Raw genomic sequence first — 23792 nt, forward strand, 5'->3', positions numbered from 1 at the left:
TCTTCCCCGAATTCAGAGGTCCGAATTCGCAACCGTCTCTATTGCGGCCGGGAGCCGGGCTGCGAGCCCGGCGGGCGCCCAGCGTGGGAGGCGCCAGTCCAACCAGCCGCCTCTTCCCGGGGTGGGTAATCCCTTCTGCCAGTCCCTTCCTTTCCCAGAGGTATATGCCCGCTCTTCCGCGGGGGTGAGCGCCTCCGTGCCTACCCTCCAGGGAAAGTTAAACCGGGAACTCTGGGAGAAATGGTAAGGTTCTTACAAGGCTCATACCAAGAATGAAAAAATACCGGAGGACGTGGCCCTGACTGGTCAGGTGTTGCATGTTTTAAATTTTCTTGCAGCACACCGGTTGAAAATCGCTGCGTTAGGGTGATGGAGGTGGTGAGAAAGGAAAGGATTTGAGAAACAACTATGATGGTTTAGCTATGGGGTGGCTGGGTGGTGGCGGGGAGTGGAGGTGGGGCTGGGGGAAGGATGCATGCCCTGCATAACTGATGGATGGCAGGTCAATCCCAGAGAGATGTCGAGGTAGACAATGTGCTGGATGCCACTGCCGATTTTACCTCTTTTCGTTCCTCTTTTGTAGCTATCACGGAGATCCTACCCTTGTTTAATGTTTTCCTACTTTTGGACCTAATTTACATTGCTTAAGAACAGTCAGGTTCCGATTTTTTCTTTCCCCTGTTTACTCTTAAGTCACGGTGATTGTATTTGGATATTCTTCAAATATTTAAGGACAATAATTTGGGACATGCCTTATCTTCAAATGGGTGATCTTTGCTATTCTATTGCTTTCTACTTTCATTCTTAGAGGGAAATCTAGTGAAAAAAGTGAGCCCCACCACACCTTACACGGCAAAGTAAATTTTAAATTAATGAATTGAGTGTTCTTAATAAAAAATAGGTTGAATGTGAAAGCCATTAACATTATTTCAGTGGCTAAATGAGTCAAGACACAAAACTAATTCACAGATGAGGAACTAAAATAATAAATATGAAAAGAATGTTCCGAGTAAGCCTCTCTCCCTTGTCTGTTTTCTAAACACTCCTAATGTAGTATGTTTGCTTTTGTTATTGACCTGAATTTACGTGGCCCTGGGTAGTAAGTAGCCTGTTGTTGGTCCCATAATCAGAGATCAAAGAATTAGATGAAACAAAAATTTGTAGGGAAACATGGCTTACTAGTTTTAAGAAGTGGATTCAGCGGAGAAATTTTATAATTGTGCTATCCAAGACCAATTCTGGGTGAAATTGTTAAGACTGCTCTGATTTCCTTCTTTTTCAGTTTCCTCCCAAGGCCCTTACGCTGGTGAGGACTCAAGATACTTTGCTGTGTCTTCTGAAAAGGCTTCCTTCTCCAGGCCTTCAATTTACATCCCAGAAATGACCTAAATTTATTCACACTAGAGTTAAACGTCCCTAGGAATATCTGCGTTTATCTGGGATTTGGTGCTTAATCTAAATTAGAAAGTGAAACTTTAGTGTGAAATTCTAGGCCTCATTCAAGGGGTGAGTGAAAGCTTGGAAGGATAGCAGAAAACACCCCAAGAGGTAGGCAAATTGCTACTGAAAAAGCGGAGTCCTGGTTGCCACAGTTACTTATTCGTAGATGAATAATAAAAGTTAATTTTCAGAAAAGGTAAAGTGTAAAATTATAATTTAAAAAGTAAATGTTCAGAAGTCTTAAAAGGATAGGGATTTTGGCCCCCTCCTCTTTCCCTGTTGTTTCGAACACTCAGAGTTTCCCTTGTGAAATCTGAAACTGATCCCCCTACACAGGAAAGCAGAAACCCGAAGACGCAGGCCCTTCCATATTGGAAGGTGACAGGTGTAATAAGCGGGGGAACTTAGGTGGCTTGTCGTGGCTGCAAGACAAGATCTCCATCCAGATTCTTAAGTTTATACAGAGGCCATAACATGGCTGAGTCACCTATACCGTCCAAATGGTCTCAACACATTCCGTTTTCAAGGCTGCCTCCTTCGGGTGGCTCCCAGTACCAACACTGCGGTCGACTGTAGTTCCAAGGACAGGGAGTGGCTGAGGAGCCTTTCATTGCCCCCTTCAGTTCTGGGTCTACCGGAGGTCAGGTCCCCCCCATGACCAACGTCACTCCCCCTAAACTGAACGTTGTGATCAGCCGCAGCTATGCAGGGGTTAGGGAAGGCTCTGAGAAGTAAGGCGCCTCCCTCCTGTGGGACCCCGGGGAAGGAACCCTGCCCGCGGAGCCAGGCTGCGTCTGCGGACAGCTTTCAGGAACGTGCCGGCGGAGGCGCGCGAGGAAGGCACCGCCCACATCCGGGAGGCCGGGGCACTGAGCTTCCGGCGGCGGCCTGAGGCCCTGCGGGCGCTTCCGCCTCAACCCCAGGGATGCCAGGCTCCTCCCCAGTCCTCTCCAGCGCAGGGCCACGACGGCAGCATGGCAGGCGCTGAGTTGCGGGCGGCACTCGAGCAGCGGCTCGACGCCCTGGGCATCCGCACGGAGGTCGTGGAGCACCCGGAGGTGAGGCACTCCCGCTGGGGCAGCCGGGCCGAAGGGGTGGGCGCCGCTGCAGCGTCTATGGGGCGCGGCCGCAAATACCTCATGGCCCAGGGGTAACGCCGCAGAAACGCCCGTTCTAGGACCTTTCCTGGATTCCAGTACGGAAGGGACCCGACAGCAACATCAAAGGACTTGGGGTTACGATGTTATTGAGAGAACTTTTTCTCTTGTATTTGATCACATTTCATGTTGAGAACCAGTGCAGCACAGAACTGCTGCAGCATAAACTGGTGTGGGATGCTGGTCAGTGCGTCTCCTTCACGTGCAGCTGTTACCTAGCAGTAAACCGTGGCTGCCGTGGCTGCGATGTATCAGGCATCATGCACACAGCCCGACACCAAGGTTAGAGTTGGGTCCATTTAACGTGATTTAGTGTGTGTGCAGATTTGCAGATATTTCACGGAACCTATTGTAACTTGAGAAATGCGGGGATATAGTTTTTACCCAAGGTTTCAGTAACAGCTAATGGTAATTGCTGAGTATGGTAACCTTGAAAGGGCAGAGTAATTAGTCTTACTCAACTTTACAAATTTAACATAAAAACTACCATTTTCTCTTATCTTCTTCCCTCCCATATAGTACACATACTCTCCCCCTTCTTTACCTGAGCATATTGCCAGCTTTCTGATGTTCTCCATTAGTCCAGGGTCTCATTCCCTGCCTTCTCACCCTCACTGTGGTTACATATTTGTAGATTTGAGGTTGTCACCTGATCTGGATGCAATGGAATGCTAAAGACCTGGGCTGTTATAAACTTCCAGTACCAAAAGTTTAAAGAAAACTCAAAAAGCATTTTAAGAATGTGAGGGTTTGGTCAGCACACGAATAGAGAACTGATCTAAGAGAAAACTACTTGAGGTCCTGATATGAGGAATTAAAATAAGGATTTACAGTTATTTCATAATGGTTTTCTACCAGTGAAATCTAGAGCACTGAGTACTTCCTAACCTTGCTGTTTTCACCCAGCAAGCACAATACATATGTGTATGTATGTAGTGCGTGTATACATGCATATTATTTTAAAATTTCTCATGTGATATTTTACAGGTGTTTACAGTTGAAGAAATGATGCCTCATATCCAACATCTGAAAGGAGCACATAGTAAGAACTTATTTCTTAAAGACAAAAAGAAGAAAGGCTATTGGCTGGTGACAGTTCTTCATGATAGACAAGTTAATTTAAATGATCTTGCCAAACAGTTAGGTGTTGGGAGTGGAAATCTGCGGTTTGCTGATGAAACAGCCATGTTAGAAAAACTAAAGGTTGGCCAAGGCTGTGCCACACCCTTGGCACTATTCTGTGATGATGGAGATGTGAAATTTGTTCTGGATTCTGCTTTTCTGGAAGGTGGACATGAAAAGGTGTACTTTCATCCAATGACCAATGCTGCAACCATGGGATTGAGCCCTGAAGACTTTCTTACATTTGTGAAGAAGACAGGACATGATCCCATAATACTAAATTTTGATAAAAACAACTAATTGGGCTAATGTTTAGAATACATTTATATCTAAAAGCTGGGTTTTTTTGTAATTTGTAAAAAGCATTAAAAGTGGTAATATTTTGCACTTTGGTTTGATGACTACATGATTTTAGGAGGGATATTTCATCTTAAAGCTGTTTTTATTTATTTATTTTTTAAAAATATATCTTTATCGATTTCAGAGAGAGGAAAGGAGAGGGAGAGAGAGAGAGAGAGAAACATCAATGATGAGAGAGTCACTGATCGGCTGCAGCCCGCAACCCGGGCATGTGCCCTGACCGGGATCGAACCCTGATCGCCTGGATCCTAGGTCGACGCTTAACCAGAGCCACACCCGGCAGGGCTTAAAGCTGTTTTTAAAAAGATGTATTGCCTGGCTCAGTGGTTGAGCATTGACCTAGGATCCAGGAGATCGCATTTTGATTCCTGGTCAAAGCACATGCCCAGGTTGCGGGCTCGATCCCCAGCTGGGGGTGTCCAGAGATGACTTTCTCATCACTGATGTTTCTATCTATCTTGCTCTCCCTTCTCTCTGAAATCAATAAAGACATATTTAAAAAAAAAAAAAAAAAGATGTATTGAGGTAGTGTTAGCTCAGATGGCCCTCATTACAGAAATGCCTTCAAAAAATTAAGAATGAACATCAAAGCTATGATTAGTTAACTAAGATTATCTTACATCTTTGTTAGGGTGTTTATTGTATTTGAAAAAACCAAGTGGCAAAAACAGCATATATAAAATTATGCATATGATAGTGTACATATAGGGGGAAAGGGAATATAAGAATGTACTAAATTGTTGATGATGATTCTCTCTGGGGAATGAGGACTAAGGAATGAAAACTTCCTGGCAAGATAATTAAACATGGGACAAGAGCTAAAGATTCCCATTACTGGGTGTGTTTTTTAAATATGTTATTAATTTCAGAGGGAGGGAGGGAGATGAGAAACATCAATCAGCTGCCTCCTGCACGCCCCCTACTGGGGATCAAGCCTGCAACCCAGGGAATGTGCCCTGACTGGGAACTGAACTGCGATCTCCTGGTTCATGAGTCGATGCTCGGCAAATGAGCCACACAACCAGGCTGGGTGTTAGTTTTTAAATGTGATTTTTTTTTTTTTTTCAGTGAAAAATAAGCTAAATAACTTTTTATAAAAGTATATTTTTAGAAAATTTTAATCTAGAAAAACACTCAAAATAGGCATGGAAAATGTAATCATTGTATCACTGAAATTATATTTTAAAACTCAGTAAACTATACACAGGCCACTGGAAGGATTTGTTTAGTCTTTGTTCAAAGGTTAGAAATGTGAACATGAACAAGTGTCTTTTGTCTTATACTGAATCTTACTCATCCCCTTTCAACTATGGCATATGAAAGTATAAGATCCCAGGATTATGTATTGTCAGTTGTCACATAGAAAGTAATTCAAAAATGAGGAAAATCTGACATTTTTTCCACCTCACTCACCAGCTGAGGGTCTGGCATAGGCTAGACTACAAAAATTACAGTCTACAGGTCTTGTGATGAAAATTCTCATTTCCCTATAAGTTTGATCACTCAAAATACAATTTTCATCTGGTAGAGTTACTGTGCTTAATTTATACCAATTTGTTACTAAAAGGCAAAGAAAATTAAAAACCTGTCATTTCTTGATATATGATTAGAAACTACAAGTCTATTTATAACAGAACTTTTATAAAATATAGAACAGATCTAAGAGATGTGGAATTAGTAATAAGCACTTTCCATAAATGTCCTAACTGCTCTTCCGCACCTATGGTAGAAATGCCCAGAAAGACTGACCTACTCAAGGATACAAGGCTGGTTGCCATCTCTAACATTGCCTCCAATGGCTTTGAGTGAAAATGAAATACTGATTTGTACAATTATTTATTTATTTTAGAGAGAGAAGAAGGAGAAACATCGATTTGTTGTTCCACTTACTTATGCACTCATTGGTTCTTGTATGTGTCCTGGCCGGGGTCTGAACCTGCATATTGGGATGGTACTCTTAACCAACTGAGGAACCCAGCCAGGGCTGTACAATCTATTAATGTAAACCTGTTTTGGGATTGACAACTGATAACTCTTCTCTTTCTCCCAAAACCTCCAATACCCATCCATCCCAAAATGATTAGGACACAATCATCTAAGCAAGTTTAAGGGTTATATCTGAAAATGGGTTTTCTATGGCAAAGGGAAAGGAAAGAATAATACTTGGCTAAATCATATTTTACAAATTTTAAATGATTACTAACCACTTGTTATAAAAATCACCTCTGTTTTATTTCTTTTTATATCAGTTTGATAAGCAAATGTTAAACCAACCCAATTAAAAAAAGTTAAAAACTAAAATGAAAAAATGGTGCTTTTAAAAAGATAAACAATAGTGTCTCGTTATATGGATTTCTGTGACTGATTTTAGGTATTGCCGAACATTTTGCTATTCAACTCCAAATCCCTTAGTAGCATTACTTTTAAAGGAAATGTTACAGCTTTTATATTATTTGATTTGGTATTTAATAACAGTTATAAGTACAATGGGAAACATCAAAAGAGAACCCTTAGTAGGAAAGAAAAAGACAATTTATAATCAGGTTTTGTTAAAGGGTGTTGTAAGTGCAACTTTATCCATAAGCATTCCTTTTAAGGCATTTTCATTGTCCAAATATTTCAACATGTACATCAGGGTTTATATTATAAAATGGGCTCCTGTATTATTCATTCAAGGCTTAAAGAAAAACATACATCTTAAGATTAAGTGTAGCAGAAAAGAAAAACACAAAAATTCACCACTTTTCTCCTAAGTAACTTAAAATACAAGTCATTTAGCATACATTATTACTCCTTATTGTAATTTCAGGTTTGGTACAGTATCTTTTTCACTTCCTGACATAAACTGTTAAGACAGTGCAGGCTGTAATATTTCATTTGTGAGGTGGCTGCAATTCTGTAATATGCACAGTGATTTTTAAATTGGCTCTTCCCATGCCTTGCATGAAAGGTGCTACATACAAACCTGTTTCTTGAACTCTTTGGTAACCACCAGTTCAAACACTCGGACCAAAATTTCCACATGGCCAGATCTGAAGCACTTTATTAGAGTTCCGGTCCAAAGCTCTTACCCTGTATATTGAATTCTTCAGTGTTTTTTGGGGGTGGGTTGGGTGGGGGGTTAGGTATAGATTTAGAATACAACCAGATAATTAAAAGCACGTCAGGCCCCAGTCAAAAAGGCCCCAGTTAGTTTCCAGTCGGCTGTAATATTTTGTTTGGTATAAGTAGTTTAAGGAAAAAGAGTGACTTCCTACTAAGTTTCTTGATATCTTTTGGAGAAAGTAAAATATTCATGTGGTTATTATCTAGTCCTTTCTTGAAATAAGAAAAGGGGATGAATATAATTGAGACTATTCCTACTTCTGGAGTCTCAAGTGTTCCTTGGTCGTTGCTTTAACTGGGCTTTCTCATGGTCAACCTACTCAGATTCAGTACTTTATAGGCTGCCCTTAGCATTTTCTACTTGAAGCAATAATGTGCTGCTTAAGTTAGCAGGTTCTCTATTTTAGGACATTAGTATCCTGGAGAGGTCAAGCTGTGATGTCATTCACCCTCACTGGGTACCTCCTACTCATTAATTTCAACTTTCAGTAATTGTCCTGGGATGTGTCCTAGTTGTGCAAATTAGAAGCTAGTTAATATAAATCTAAGTTACCCACTACTGTGTATTACCTAAAACATAATTTCTATATTTGTTTTCCATTTATCCACCTAAAAATGAATTTACATTTTTACATGCACGTGTCCCTAGCCTGCCATGATGCCCACTGTCAAGTTGATCCTTCAACCTAGGGAGTCATGATGCAGAGAGCTTTCAAAGTCTAGAGAATAGGTTTTAAATAAGACTGTTGTGCAGTATCTGTATTTTAGTAAGAATCCTTTGTATTTACATTACATAGCACCTTTCATCCAAGAGTTTAAAAGTGATTTCACTTTATAGCATTATTTGGTGGCAAAACCTAAGTTAATGGTGGCTAAGTTAACCAAGTTTCCTAATTTCCATTTAATTTCTGGTCAACTATACATTCTGTCTTTTCATTAATGGTCTTTCTGAAAAGTAGACTTTGAACACAACACTGCTACTGGACTACCAAAAAAAAAATATATATATATACACGAGAGAGAGAGAGAGAGAGAGAGAGAGAGAGAGAGAGAGAGAGAGAGAGGGAGGAGAGAGAAGAGAGGAGAGAGGAGGGGGGAGGAGGGAGGAGAGGAGGAGGAGGGGGGAGGGGAAGACAGGAAGTTAGGGAAGAGGGAGAACACAAGTCTCATGACATCTAGGTTAGTGATAAACACAGTTCACATAAACCATACACGGAAATACAGAATTATTCCAAAAAGATTTTTAGAGCCGGTAACGAGAGCCTAAGAAGTACACTGTTAAAGTAAAAAAGTCAGTATCTTTCTCATTTCAGACCTTTAAGATTATTCTGATATTTATGTTAAATAATGAATTTGCATGAACAAGTATCAATGCATTTTTTTGATTTCATAAGAAAATAAAACTGTGATATAAAATTGGAACTACAAAAAAACTAATGTTTCCCTGGGTTAAATTAATGAAATCTACTTTTTTGTGCTTCTTTCAAATGTTTAAGGTAACAAATGCATACAAATATTTAAAAAGTACCAATAATAGTTACCAACTTTAATGTAACATTAGAAAGGACAAAAACAGAAAAATTCTTATTAAGTGATAACCTTAATGAGTTCCTGGCAAAATGCAGATCATAGTAAATTATTTACATTATTTTTGCCATAAGAAAACTTCTTAAGCAACAGTCAGCTCTCAAGTTAAAAAAACAAACATACATATAACCCAGTACTAAAGAAGGGAAATGAGTTAAAATATAACAGCTTTATCTTGGGAATGCCATTTGCTGGAAAACCACCTTACTAAAAAGTTTCAGAAAAACACTCTACTTAACTTGGATCCACAAGTGAATGCTTAGTGTTGCTTATTGGGGAATATGGAAAGATTAATATTACTGTAAAGTTTTTATAACTCCTATCTCATTATGGATTTTTCAGATTTATCTTATAAACTGAATTTCTTTTTCAGTGCATCAAAATAATTGGCCTAAAAAAAAAAAAGAATACCAACACATGCAGTCTGCTAACCAAATAAGGCTCTGGCATGCCAAAACAACTTTTTCTGTATCTTGATATACAGTACATTCCACAACAAACTACAGCATTTAATTTAGATTACACAACTAAATATAAATGGCTAGATTTTGGCTAACACTTAGCAGAAGCATTAAGCAAACATGGATAAATTCATAAACAAATGATGAAAGAAGTAGGTGGTTCTTGGGTACTTCTTGAAACCTCAAAACACTTGGTCCTTAGCGAGAGAACATCCTTTATTCAGTAGATCTTAACAGTACAATGTATAGTAAGTCCTAAAACCTTCTAAAAATTTTGGCAGTTGACTCCAGTAGTGCTCCTTGATTCAAGGAAGGAATGAAGGTTTGTGTTTCTTGCCTGCTCTAGTCACGCAGAATTGTATAAAGTCTCCTTAAAGATTTTAAAAAATGATTTCTATAGTTGGGTGTCTTGTTACTTCAGAAATAAAGGCTTCATACTGAGAAAATGAAGGACACTTTTCTCTCTGTATTTAGTTGAAAGGTAGAAAGAAGAAAGAAAATATAAGAAAAGCTTGAAGACGAGAGAGATATAAAATACAGAGCAGCCACTACAAGGACAGCATGCACCAGATTATTTCTATAGGAATGAGAGTGATAGAAAGTCAGAGACATGTCTTCTTCAAGAGGCATTTAGTTTATCCTCAATTATCAAGAACACTGTGGCAAAGTTGTATTCCTACCACAAAAAAGAAAAGACTTCCAACTGAAAAAGGAATTCCTAAAACATTACTCACTACTAAAATTAAATTTAAATTGAGGGAAAAATAATCCTTAAAGGTTTCCTGTCTGACAGGCAAAAAAGTATGGCAATCAAATAATCTTGCTTTACTAGTTAAGTAGGACAGAAGTCATGAATTAAGCAAGCAATATTTACATCTGTTAATGCAATATGCACTTGTTCTCATACTTATGCTGTTAGTTTGTATAAATGAGACTAATCTCATTTACATTTTGAGCAAGAAACTCACCACTTGGCCCACATGTCATGTAGTGGGTAATAGAATTAGGAGCTTTGTTGCTCCCTAGACCTGCTTTTTGAATTTCTGCTTTCTTGTACTTTGTCCATATCTGCAGGAAAAAAGCATTTCATGTTATTTAATCAAAGGTTAAACATAATACAATTCATGAAGATAAGAAACTAAAGCACTCTCATTGAGTAGGAAAAGGAGGAGGAATCTAACTCTGGGAAATTTGTTAATCTGATAGACATCTTATTAATTCAAGACTGACTTTTAGTTTAAAAGCTACAAATAATATGCTTTCTTAGTGTCAGAAAGGTTTACTTATTATGTTTATTTACTAAATGGTCACATATAGTTGTAAAGTAAAAAGTGATCTTGCATGCAGTGGCAGAAACAGCCACAATGAAATATTTGTATTATTTACTAAGAAAACCTGGGCTTATGGCATATTTTGTAGGCAAGTAATATACCTGCTTACACTGTCAACAGCTAAAATTGTTTTGGTCAAAGGGGACCCAATGTTTAACAGTGGACGTTTACAATGTCACACAAATAATATGGGTATAATTTCTAGAAACCTAGGTCAGGAACAGAAACTATGCAGTTTCATCTAAAATTATGGTATTGGGGGCAATACACTGTAATGCCCCCAAAGTATTACAATGGGGGCATCTGTAATACTTTGAACAATAAAGATAAATTTAAAAATAAATAAATAAATAAATAAAATAAAATTAGGGTATTGAATCTCATATAATTTTTCAAATAATCCTTTGGGAAGCCATAGAATTTTTATGGAGATGTCTTAGAAGAAAAACATGCAGCTGCTCAACTGAGTCAGAGTTACTTTAATCTTAAAAAAATTTTTTTAAATTGGGGGCATCTTTGTAAGATTTCATTTATAGAAAATATTATGTTAATATAGTGTTCTAAGAGACTTTTATGACTCCACAGCTTGTGATAGTTTCTGGGGGAAATCTAGTCTGTATTCTTAGACAATCATCAAGACACATGGACATGGTATGCATGTATCTGTCTTACATGCATAGTGTGTATCTTCTTTTTGAAAATGTGCTGTATATATAACTATAGCCATTTGGGTTGGAAATACTTCTTTACTGTAAATGTAATTTTGTAAAATAATCACAGTTTTTAATATAACAGCACACAATTTCTCAATGTATTAAATTTCAAATTTAGTATTTTAAATTTAAAATGTATGGCCAGATTTATATTTAAAAAGTTGAAACAGTTGAGAAATAAAACTTATCTCAATGTGGAAAAGAAATAATTATTATATTTGCATCATATATGGCCTCCATCTAATCTCATCTGTATTTACCATTAAGTTTTTATTCCTAGGTTATGAAAAAAAAAGGAACGCCAAAAACATTTGAAATGTTAGGACGAAGTATGAAACAAATGACAATAAAACAGATTAATGTATTCACAAAGAAAACATATTAGGTGGTAGTAAAAAATATGAAAATTTTCTGATTGCCTGCCTGCTTTAGCGCTAGTTTTAGTAATAGCTGGCTATAAGAAAAGAAGTACAGTCAAATACATAAGTAGAAGGGGCCTAGTTTCTGAAATGATCTTGTGTTACAAAAGGATACAAATTTCATTAAGCAAAGATTCTCTAGATTGGTTTCTTTGGTTCAATTAATACAATAATTAATATAACAACATGTAGTAAGTAGTAATTTCCTTCATCTTTAGAAAGTCACATTTCAAAGCATTCCTTTCAGATGCCAGGCTGTTATTATCAGAAATACTTAGGCTAAATCAAAATGGCAAAAATATTCCAGAGACAGAGTGAAGATACACTCCCTCCAGAGATAAGTGAGAGTTAGGAGTTTTTATTTATTTTTTATTCTGGGAGATTCAAGTTTAGCTGATTCTGCTTTAACAGTGCTATGACCACAGCAAGAAATTTTAAAGTTAATGACGCCAAAGTTAGCAAATATTTTCTCTATCTTATATGGTTATTTTTTAGCTATGAGTCGTATTCTTAGTTCTAAAATTTGTTCTACTAAAAACATACCTATTTGTTTAAATGGTTACAAATCCTAATATTTTATTTTAGCACAATGTACTCATTTTAGAAAATTGTTTTAAGGATAGACATATAATTTAATAATAAATTATAGAATTATAGAAGTAACGATCTTCATTCACCACTTTGTAAACTTGCTAGCCTTTTTAACAGAAGTAAAAATGCAAATTTCCAACACATTGAGTATGATTGGTTTATTTCTCTTTAACTCTATATAAAAAAAAGAACTAGAAAAACTGTTAACTGATTCCAAGTAAAAAAAGGTAATCTTGAAAGAAGATGAAGAAAAGTGCAGAAAAGAAATAGCATACATACAAATGCTCCTACTCACTGTATAAGTCACATTTAAACTTGATGGGGTTTTTAAGAATTACGCTAACTTTATTAGTATTAACAATTCTTAAAATCTGAACAATTTTATAAATATGGGCAGTAGTTAATATTTGCTACGTAAAGTATTGAGTTATTAGCTATTTTTTTGAAAATAAAACAGGACAGAAGGCATAATTAAATGGCAAAAGAAAATGATTTTTTTTTTTTACATACTTTCCTGTACATGTGCAATATGTAGTGCACATTCTGGAAATAAAAGAAAGGAATGAGAAGGAGGAAGGGAGAAAATGAGCATTCTTTTTTGGAAGCAACAAAGTATGACCTGGAACTGCTTTCTTGGTAATTATAGCATGCAACTATCTTAACATGCTTCTAAAACTAACACTCTCTTATCAGGTGACAAGAAATGTGAAGGAGGAGCATGTATTGTGTTAAGGGTTTTAAAGTCATGCAGAAAATGTACAATGCAATTAATATTCCATGCAGGCTTTGGTGTGGTTACACATTCATATTTATATACAAGCTATCATGTACAGCCAAACACTACGCCACAATTTGAAAATAAAAATATGAACCTTGCCAAATACTTTTCAACAGCAGCTCTTCACGTCAGATTAGAGAAGCATAGTGCACATCAAATGACATAGTATTATACTGCGCAGTTCTGATCACACACAACCATATTCATACCAAACAGTCTGATTATCCTCAGAAACCACCAATGCAGCTTCTGTATCACCAGGACAGAGGCATGCGGGAGTGATAAGATTATTGCTCTCCACAGAAGACTGTGGGTTACTGTTACCAGGGTTCTGATTATCAGAAAACTGTTCATTATCTTTCTGTGCAGCTTCATCCAAAGAGGCAGAAGCCTGGTCAGTTACTCTGGTGACTGGTCTGGGAGGTAACCCACTAATGTTACTAACTAACTCTGTATTCAGGGATAAAAATGGCGGAGATGGATGAGTAAATGACTCTATGCTATCTTTAGCTGATATTACAAATATATCATTAGACATATTAATAGTGGCAAAAGTTTGGTTTAGAAAATGTGACCTTTCTGTTGTTGAGTTTCTAGCCTGGGCATATAGAGACTCAGGCACATCTGTAACTAAATCAATTTGTGCATGAGAACCTGCAGAAAGTGTTGGGCTGTGAAGTGTATGGGAGGACCACTGGTGTAAACGGTACTCACTAGATGCTGCAGTGATGTTGCTATCAGCAGTAGCTGGTGATGAATCAACTGAAACAGGTAGTCTACTGTCCTTGGTCAAAAAATCATGGATGCTTGTCCTTCGAGTAGTTCCTTCGGCAGTAGAGATCACACTGCTTGCACGAGGTAAAGTGGCATAAGGATTACTATCTTTTGATTGTCGTGACAAAGAAGATTCTTTTACTAATTTTATCTTTCCTTGAGTGCCTGGAGTAGGTTTTCCTGGAGAACTAATAAAGTAGGTATCTTCAGTCTTTCGAGGACCAGGTCTCACAAATTGTTCAGGCTTAGTTGTCCGTCTATCATAGAAGTCTCCTGGAGTTTTTCCACTTACTGACCTGGCCAGACCACAGCTAACTGGTTTGCTTTTTCCCAAAAAGTCAGAAGAGACAGACAAACTTTTCATTACTTCATCTAAAAGATTTTCTTGACTTGAGGACTTTATCTGTTAAAAAACAAAGCAGATTAATGAATAGCAGGCATGCTTTTACTTTCCTGATATATTAGACTGTATAATATAAAATCGCCAGAATTCCCACACACTCTTTTACTTTAAAAAAGCTCTGAAGTTCAATCAGAGATATTTAACTTATAATGCTAATCTAAATTACGGTCACCTGTAAAACTAACCTGTATTGAGGTAAGCTTGTTGCTTTCTTCCAAAAACTGTTGTAGAGTAACAACTTCACTTCCAGGGGAACCAGTTTTGATCTTGTGATGTGCTCGACTCTCTAATGTTTCAGGCATTTTGTGCTGGAGCACTGGACTTGATCTGGTCTGTCTTTTCAAGTACTGGACTGGACTGCTACCACTGCTGGACCAAGCCTCATGATCATGAAGCAGGCTAAATTCTCCACTGCTATGGCTTTGTGGCCTGCTTTGGATATTAACCGCACCTGCTTTTGGAGTAAACGGGGTGTTAAGAATTGAGTAATAGAAATGAGATTAAAACTACGTAAGTAATAAGATTTTTTTACTGGATTCTTATAAAGAGCCAAACTGACTTTCAAGCTTTACTGAGAAATGCTTAGTAAACTGTTTCTCTTTCACCTACCTAACAACTGCCTGATTATTTTGCCTACCATAGATTCCTTACCAGTCTACCATAGCCTGCTTCTGTATTTTGAAAATTTGACAAATATAAGCACCACAAGAGCAAAGACTTGCTTTCACCACCATACCCAGAGCCTAGACATATAAACATATAGGCACTTAATGCATCTGATGAGTAAATGAATGAATAAATGGATAATACATTTTTTTAAAGTTGATGTTCAAATACAAGCTGACCCTTGAGTAACATGGATTAGGGGTGCTGACCCCCCCATCTGCATATATTCAAGGGTCAACTGTAAATAAAATACCTCACAATTTAGAACAAAACATGATCATATGAAGTTTAAGTTACTTTAGGATGTTAAAACCAAAAACTATTCTAAATGCTAAAAATTCTAATGCTGTGCCTTTCTATGAAGTCTTTACTCCTGACTTAAAGTTTTCTCTGTTCATCCTTAATAACCTTAAAGAAAAATTTTTTTAATTTAAATAGGCATATAAGGAGAGTAAATTGAGACATGATGTAATGACTTAGAAAGTTCCAGTAAAAAGTAAAATCAAATACGCAGTATTTTATTCTTTATTTAATGTCTGAATCATCTGATTGTTCATGGGTTCCACTGTTGGTATGGTGGCTACTCAGTTGAGGCTGAGCAACAATATAGAATGCAAATTACTAGTGCTGGTAAAAAAAGCTACCTAAAGTTTATGCTATTCCTTCAGAATGCTAATTCATTTTGATCAAAAGCAAACTGTATAGATACAGTGTTCAGATAGAAAATGCAACTTTCTATGGTTTCCTAATCACAAGAAAGTAAAGTAGGCCATGAAATAATTTAGAACAAGTTATGTAATAATTTTATAGAAATAAGAGTTTCTTAAATTTTCAAATACTTCTTCATATTTTCAGACTACATTTTCCTACTGGATATACAAACATGATTATAAAAATTTTTTTAATCTCTCCTTTAAATCATATTTTTCAGATCACAGCAACAAAGTCACAGCATTAATGATAAAAATAAAATGGAGACAAAAGGATTTTATAATACAAAAAGCAATAGAACAAATGCACTGAAAATAATCTGACAATTCTGTACTGTAGAGAATAGTATTTTAACAAAGTCTTGTAATCTATTAAACAATTACAGAAGCTGACTGGCAGTATACCTTAAAGAAAAACGGTAGTCAAGGCTTCCAGATGTTATATAAAAACCTTAGCTTGCCAGGTTATAACTCACAAATAATTGGTCATAGCATCTGAAAGCTGAGAGCTCAATGTAAACTTATAGTTCTTTCTCAGAACACAAGAAACCAAATTGAACTCATTGTTTTCAGGGTACCTGGAAATTTTGACTTTAAAAAATAAGTAAAAACTGATATTTTAATTTTGACTTTCTTACGAAGAATTTTCAAAATGACTGGGCAGGTAACAGGAATTAGAATTTTTCGTCCTGTCTTCTTTAAGTGAATAAGAAATATTATGAATTTATTCTTGGTTAAGAAGACACCTAAAGCCGTCACCTTTTAACTATCTAAACTAAGACCTCTCATTATATCTTATTTTATTTGGTGAAACAAATAAACTAGTCTTTTTTTCAGAAAAAAAAAAGAGAAAAAAAAAAAAGAAAAACAAACAAAAAACCTTACCTTGGAATACATACTTAAAAATTAAGGAAAAAAAAAAATCTTGAAATAATTTTTAGATAAGCTATATATACACCCACTCGGCTCTTGTTACACATATATACACATACACAATACACATACACAACTGCCTTATCAAATTAAAAAAATATTTCATGGATAGATTAAGTATATGTAAAACACTTTCTATAATGTGAGTTCAATGTACACGCACCATGAAAAAATTAAGGACAACCATTTTAATGACCAAGACAAAACGTAAGTAAAATAAGACCTACATATATTTTTGAAGTATAAAGATTATAATAAAACTACTTTATCTGTGAAAGATAAAAAATGGAAACCAAAATAACTGCTCCTGTTTTTACATTTATGTACATTGAAATACATTTGTATTACAATGTTAAAAGTATAAAATATTCCAAACAGGTGATTTGGATTTCACACTTTACCCCAGAAACTTCATCAATCTCCCTCTTAAATCTGGAAATGGATGGAACATATGAATTAATTTACCTACAGCATACCTTTGATTTCATGGAGTGAAGCATTGTTATTGCTATTGCTAGTGGATGTCCTGCCACTATCAAGGCTGGCTGGTCTCGAAGCTAAATGAAAAAATCAGGAGACAGTGTGATAAAACTTCCAGCTGATGACCCTGAATTTCACATTCTGATCACAGAATGCTTTGAGGAAGCAATCATGCATACTTTCACACATTGAGCATGCCCACCAACAGCTGAATAGTATAGATTAGAGAGCAAGGACATTTCCACATAGTTCAGTAAGACACTAGAAGAGGACACTTCTGAACCAATAGTTGAAATTCAAAGAAAAGAAGATAAATTGCATATTTAGATTTGAATATGATTTCTACAAAGATACTAGGACTGTTTTAGATGAAGAGAGTGAGTGACATGCGAAAAAAAAGTGCTAATGATTAGGTACAACAGATGAGACAAGGAACCCTGCACAGTGCAGAGATGCCACAGAGGAGGAATATGAGCATCAGCAGTTAATGTCCTATAGTTCTATCTGTACAAGGGAAACAACTGCACAGCTAACACGGCCCTATCCTGTATCTTAAAATCCTGCTTACATACGCAATTCCATTAACATGTTATCCATTTATTGTTAATAACTTAGTTTGGTAAGATGATTTTCCAGATAGAAATTTAAAAACCTGAAAAGCCTAACACTGCAGAAAATGTGGTTTCTTAGAGTTCATATTTTTCTAAACCAATGGTAAAAATTAACTTAAAACTTATACCAAAATGGCAGCAAAATTACCTTTACTCATTATGCAGGCATACTTTATAAATGACCTTGACTAAAAGAGACTATTTAGATTAAGTGGTAACCTTAAAGGGGACAAAAGGAAGTATTAGGTTTGAAGAACTGGCAGAGGTATGAGATGCAGGTTAGATAAAACATGCTCGCTGGCAATGCACATTCAGATTCAATGCGACATTCTATATGTAACACGTACTCTCTAAATAAAGTTCATATCTTACCATGAACTCTTGATCCCGTACTAGAATCATCACTAATACCTTGTGGACTTATATCTTCAAAGGATGTAGCATCTACATAAGATAGCAAAATGGATATAAAAGTATTTCTTAACAAAAAAACCCATTATAAAATTTTATTTACTCAGAATATGGAAATTCTTTTTCAATCACATAATACATCTCGATTTAACATATTTCACAGACTCAATCAAAAACTGGAACTGGGAGTAAGAAACAGAATAAGCTCTGATGAGAGTTTACTCGCCAATGAAACAGTGTCCGTGACCCTGCAAAGCAAAGCAAGAGCCTCGGTTGTTCTACATGGTTTTCTCTGTTTGAAGTTGTATTATTTTCAGGTTTTTTTGGTGTGTTTTTTTAAAGTTCTTATCATTCTCCTTTTCTCTCACTTTACTTTTACTTTTCTTGTTAGTTCATTAGCTACTTACTATCAAAGACCTAGGAAAAATTTTAGTTATTTGTATGTCTTAACTTTTTTGAAATGATTTGAAAATTCCCTCAAATCAAAGCCAGATTGTTTTGATAATTATTTCAGGTTGTTGCTGTCAAAAAAAGTACACATGGGAAAGTCAAATTAAAATTCCTGTTGCCAACAGTTCCACAACAGTGCAAATAGCAGACGGCCTATACCTTTATTATTAACCAACTGCTTGGATCTGAAGCCTGTAGAAGAGTTGACAGTTGAAAAGTTGATAGCTGTAGTAGAGAAGGCCATAGCTCCCAATTCTTTCCTCCTTTTACCCGTTGAAATATCATCAGGAACCTCCAAATTCTCAGTACTACCTGTCCACTGTCCTCCTGCTAGGACCATGGACTGCACCAGGTCATTCATGGCTGGGATGCAAATGAAAGCAAATGAATCAGCATGGTTAATGTTTTTGCTCTTATTTCTCTTTTGTATTATAAATGATCTGGGGGAGTTTTCCTAAAGATTAACGCAAGTGAAAATCAAAAACTATAACCACAAGGTAACTCAAATTATGACATGCATTCAGCTGGATGAAATGAATAGGCCAAAGGCTGATAAATTTCAGTAAATATTTTATCCCATCTCTACCCCCTTTAAAGACAGGAAAAGGAATTTTACTCTGTACAACTGCCATGCTTTTGTGCAGTGATATGCAATATAATTAGCAGCCTTCACAATGTGGTTTTGTGGTGACAAAAATGGAATGAAAAAGGTAAGATGGAGAGCAGTTCTTATATAGCATCATTATTGAAAATGATAAAGAGTCCTTGGTCAGAGCAGGTTACTGAAGAAATTATTCATTTAATCAATCAAATAAGTATACCATTCGATAAAAACCTGAAAGAGACGATAGTCAAAGTGACAGACATTTAATGTGATTATGTAATTACCCATTCCACTTTTTTAAAAAAAGGAAACCAGAGTATTATTATATAAAGAATGACAAACATTTTTAAGGGTTACAGGCCATTTTATTTATTTATTTATTTATTTAATCTAGAGTAAATTAAGGAAATAAATTCCTAATGCTAAATGTTTTGTTATATTTTAAGTAAATTTCTTTGGGAAAAAAATCTCTAATGGCATAAAAAATTAGTTTTTTTCTGCCAACTTTTAGAAACCACTGGAAATTTACAAGTGTATTATTACATGTACGACTAAACATATACATGTATATGTATGTATCAGTGAACATACATATAATGCTAATTCAGTGCCAGTTTTGGAAAAAAAACCTCTCCCAGCTCCTTGTATTAGAGGAAGACTGCACTTTGTAAAATAAGAAAATCGGCACAGTCCAGAGAAACGTTAGTGAAAATTAGTAATGGAAGCCAATGTAGTCAACTGAAAGAAGCTGAACTGTCATAAAGTCTTACACATGGAACGACGGTAGCAGGCCTTCATTTTGTCTTTATCCTTCGGTCTGTTCCTCAAAAAGGGCAGTCTTTTCAGTGCAACCACTTTAATGTCAGAGCATGAGGAAAAACAGAAACAGAAAAATGAAACAGAAAAAAGGGAGAAGAACAGATGGGAGTTAAATGTTGAAATTAAGGACAGAAATGAATGTCTGAGTTTCAGCTTATGTATGCTATATTAAAGCTACTATTCTCGTGCTGCTGAGTGATAATGAAATATGAAATAAGCACTCTGATACTTTAAAATACTTGGAAAAGCACTGAAGACAATGATGAGGAACATATACTTTGAAAGCTTGGATTAGCTAAAGTCCTATAAATACAGGAACTGGTTACAATTACTTATGGAACAATTGTCCTAGTTAAGTTGTAAATGTCTACCTTTAAAATTAGGGCTATTGCCTGGCCGGCCGTGGCTCAGCAGTTGAGCATTGACCTAGGATCCAGGAGATCGCAGTTCGATTCCAGGTCAGGGCACATGCCCAGGTTGGGAGCTCGATCCCCAGTCGGGGGCTGGCAGGAGGCAGCCAATCAATGACGACTCTCTCATCATCGATGTTTCTCCCTCCCTCTCTCCTTTCCTCTCTCTGAAATCAATAAAGATATATATATAGATATTTTAAAAAGTTATAAAATTAGGGATATTGGTGGGCCACAGAGTATATGTGATAAAAATGTACAAGGCTTTTCAATCCTCTATTTTCTTTAATTTTTTAAATTATAAGGCTTTACAGAAAAAGTAATTTAGGCAAATGCACATAAGAATATTTTAGTAATACATATCACCAAAAACTAGAGTGCCCAGGGGATTTTTAAAACAATCTAAAGAAGCTTCTAAAACTTTCATTAAAAATTTTCAATACTTTCTTAAACTTTAAGAAATAGAGAATTGCTTCTTGGTTTAAACTGAATTCTGGTGCATTATTTAGTAGCGCCATGGAAAAATATATTCTTTTGAACAGTCTTTCAAAAGATGAAATGAGCAATTACATTAAATTTCATTTTACAAAAAGTTGTCTGGGGAAAGGGGAAAAAAGAGAGTATTTTGACAGTAGTAATAAGTGCTAGTACTAAGTCCTCATAAGGCTAAAAGATACAAAGGCATCCTAAAGCAAGCAAAAATAACCAAAAAAATAAGTATATATTACATTTTTAGATATTTTGAAGGGCTTTTGCAGTTAGATTATTAAAAAATATAAAAGATAACCCTATGCAAAAAAATTTTGTGAATGAAAATGAGGGTTATAACTACAGTAGAAGTCATTAGCACAAAAATAAAAAATGTTCACTAGAGTCACTAACTTTCTTAAACTACATTTTAATAAAATTTAAATACAAAAAGTCCTAGCTGGGTGGCTCAGTTGGTTGGAGCATCATCCCACAAACAAAGAGGTCATGGGTTTGATCCCCAGTTGGGGCATGTGCGGGGAGGTAATCGATTGATGTTTCTCTCTCACATCAATGTTCCCCCTCCCTCCTTCCTCTCTCTCTGTCTAAAAATCAATTAAAACAAAACATCCTCGGGTGAGGATTAAAATTTTTTTTTAAATAAATAAATACAAAAAATGTTACACCATTTTGAAACTACAATTCAGGTGCTAGGGAAACAACTTGCATAAAGACTTAAAAACATATTGTGCACAGCTTTAATAACTATGCTCTTTCTCAGGGTTTCCCATTGTCTTGTAAATAATCAAAGTTCTTCTGACAAACTGTCAAGAATCATTCTTAAGGAGAATGCAATGTATATACAGCTTTTTAATTTACATATTTGATTGCCATTAAGAATAGTCATGATTCATTTAAAAGCTTTTAATTTTACCTATTTCTTTTCTAGCTTTATATAAAAGTACTTTCAATGATTAAAAAGAAATGAACTGAAAGCAATGTAAAAATGGACACTTAGCTAAAACAAAGTTGAGTGGTTGCAGTATGCATATGCTGTCTTGTTTAGATACTTTCTTTTTCTGTTTTCAACTGTTTTCCAAAGACTGCTTTATTGACAGCCCAGACACTCTTCCAAAGGGACAGGACAAAAGGAGTTTCAAGTTTGCCAGTGGCAGAATGTGATCTTTCTTATGGCAATTAGTTTTTAGATACACAACATTCTTTTCCCAAACCATACTGTAATTTAAAAAATTAACTATACCCACTACCATTTCTCATTTAATAAAATGTCAGATATTTTATACCTAAAGATAGAGATAAAATTAAATTATTAAATTATCTGGAAACATTTTAAGGAAAACTTGATCTCTCTACAACAGTACTCAGAAGTTTCATGCAGATTTGGCTGATAAGACTAGGTAGCAAGAGACCAATGTAACAATAATCTTATGGGAGGATACAGAATTAAACAAATTTCTTGAGCCTACTATATAAATACACATATGTATATACACACATGTATGTATGAATATGTACATATGTATGTATATGATTTGTTGCTATGGGTTCTATTTGCTAAGGTATTGAAGTTGCATTCTGAAATATAGCCTATAATGAATGTCTAATCTCCTACACCTGAAAATACTGCCTTTTCAGAGATAATTCCCGAGGACAAAACACTGTCTATAGTTTTTTGACAGTTGTCCATATGGAGTGTCTACTCCTAGGGGAAGTAGTAGCTGTTTTAGTCTGCTATTTACTTCAAAAGAATAATAGTGAAATATGTGTGTGTGTGTGTGTGTATGTATATGTATATATATATATATATATAAATCTGTTTTTAAAATGTAATGACTCTGGTGATAAAGTGAGTGGATTCATAGTATACTGTTCACATATTTTATAGGAACACTGACAGTCAACTTCTTGGACATCTTCTATGGGCCTAGGATTGGATTCTTTTCTTCCTCTTAAAATACACTTCTTTAGGCTTTTACTTTGCTCTTGCTGTTTAGCTAAGCACACTAGTAATGAAATTAAGAGATTATGAATTATATAGAGCACGTTATGATGTGAAATTATTATGTATTTGTAATTAAAAACATTAAATCACAAGTTTATACACAAATTCATATCTCCTCACCTATTTTAATCAATCCCTTATATCAAGCACTCCCCCTCAATAATTTTCATAACCTTCAATTGTTTCTAAATCTTTGAATAGCATTTTCTTCAAATTCATACCTATTTCTTTGCTTTGCCCACTGTAACTTTGTTCCAATTTAATAGCAGAATATAAGTAAAACTTTATTATAAAATGCCTTATTATTCTACTTTGTTATAATTATGAAAATGAGCTCTTGTAAATATTTCTCACTTGCTCCTCATAATCACCCTGTTAAGTAAAACACAAAGGTGAAATGCCTGTTCATATTAACAGAACTAGCAAAAGGCAGAGGTATTCTGGCTCTTATTTCAATGTTCTTTCTATACTGTATTACCTCCCTGGCCAAATGATGGTGTTCTGTGTATGGGATATCTTTAAACACACAATATAGAAAATCATGTGGTTATGCATTATTGTAGTATGCAATGAATTTTATAATTGTATGGAGTTAAAAAGAAATGTGTTAATTAGACTATTATCTAAAAGGACTGTTGAAGTTATTTTTAAAAAATTTTTAGAGAGTATTCTAAAACAATACTAGACATCACAAATGTTTAAAGAGTTTAAGCACTCACTGCTGCTCTTCTTGGTCCCCAAAGTTTGGCCATCTTCTAAAGAGTTTGAACCTACTGAAGAACTATCTTGACTATCTTGATGCGGGAGTTGAAGAAATCCTTCACCGGAGTCTGAGCGGGTAGGTGTTAATGTTAGAGATTTCTGACGCTCCCGATTAATATCCTTCTTAGACTTTATCAATTTTCTCATTTTTAAAGTAATCCAGTTGCCTCTCCTGACAGAATAATTTAAAAAGTTCTTATCAGT

General features: G+C 35.6%; 2 protein-coding genes across 8 annotated transcripts in view; one reads left to right on the forward strand and one right to left on the reverse strand.

Moving 5' to 3' along the window:
- The first annotated feature begins 8 nt into the window (after positions 1–8).
- On the forward strand, positions 9–5296 carry LOC308566412 (prolyl-tRNA synthetase associated domain-containing protein 1). Of its 2 annotated transcripts, none has more exons than XM_081156656.1 (3): positions 9–121; positions 1283–2498; positions 3585–5296. In XM_081156656.1, the coding sequence occupies exons 2-3, from the start codon at positions 2415–2417 to the stop codon at positions 4017–4019; spliced, it is 519 nt and encodes a 172-aa protein (XP_081012782.1). In that variant the 5' UTR covers positions 9–121; positions 1283–2414; the 3' UTR covers positions 4020–5296. The 2 variants fall into 2 exon arrangements, with proteins under 2 accessions (XP_081012782.1, XP_081012781.1); XM_081156655.1 differs by having other exon boundaries at positions 23–243.
- A 3407-nt stretch (positions 5297–8703) lies between these two features.
- CCDC88A (coiled-coil domain containing 88A) overlaps positions 8704–23792 on the reverse strand; it is a 90878-nt gene continuing 75789 nt past the window's right edge. For 2 of the 6 annotated variants that reach the window (XM_081156649.1, XM_081156651.1), the window contains 7 exons: positions 23546–23760; positions 19877–19960; positions 18662–18865; positions 18014–18085; positions 17027–17107; positions 14427–14695; positions 12078–14241 (listed from right to left, as the gene is read on the reverse strand). In XM_081156649.1, coding sequence (XP_081012775.1) covers positions 13252–14241; positions 14427–14695; positions 17027–17107; positions 18014–18085; positions 18662–18865; positions 19877–19960; positions 23546–23760 — 1915 coding nt within the window. In that variant the 3' untranslated portion in view covers positions 12078–13251. Of the gene's footprint in view, positions 9697–10200; positions 10301–12077; positions 14242–14426; positions 14696–17026; positions 17108–18013; positions 18086–18661; positions 18866–19876; positions 19961–23545; positions 23761–23792 lie in introns of those variants that run through there. The other 4 variants (XM_081156653.1, XM_081156652.1, XM_081156654.1 and 1 more) reach the window with 4 other exon arrangements.

Source organism: Miniopterus schreibersii, assembly GCF_964146895.1.
Source record: "Miniopterus schreibersii genome assembly, chromosome: 13".
Lineage (NCBI taxonomy): Eukaryota > Metazoa > Chordata > Mammalia > Chiroptera > Miniopteridae > Miniopterus > Miniopterus schreibersii.

Bases quoted from the DNA above. Each gene is read 5' to 3' on its own strand.
- LOC308566412 (XM_081156656.1), top strand. From the start codon at position 2,415: ATGGCAGGCGCTGAGTTGCGGGCGGCACTCGAGCAGCGGCTCGACGCC. The intron at 2,499-3,584 runs GTGAGGCACTCC...GATATTTTACAG, and splicing joins AGGTCGTGGAGCACCCGGAG to GTGTTTACAGTTGAAGAAAT.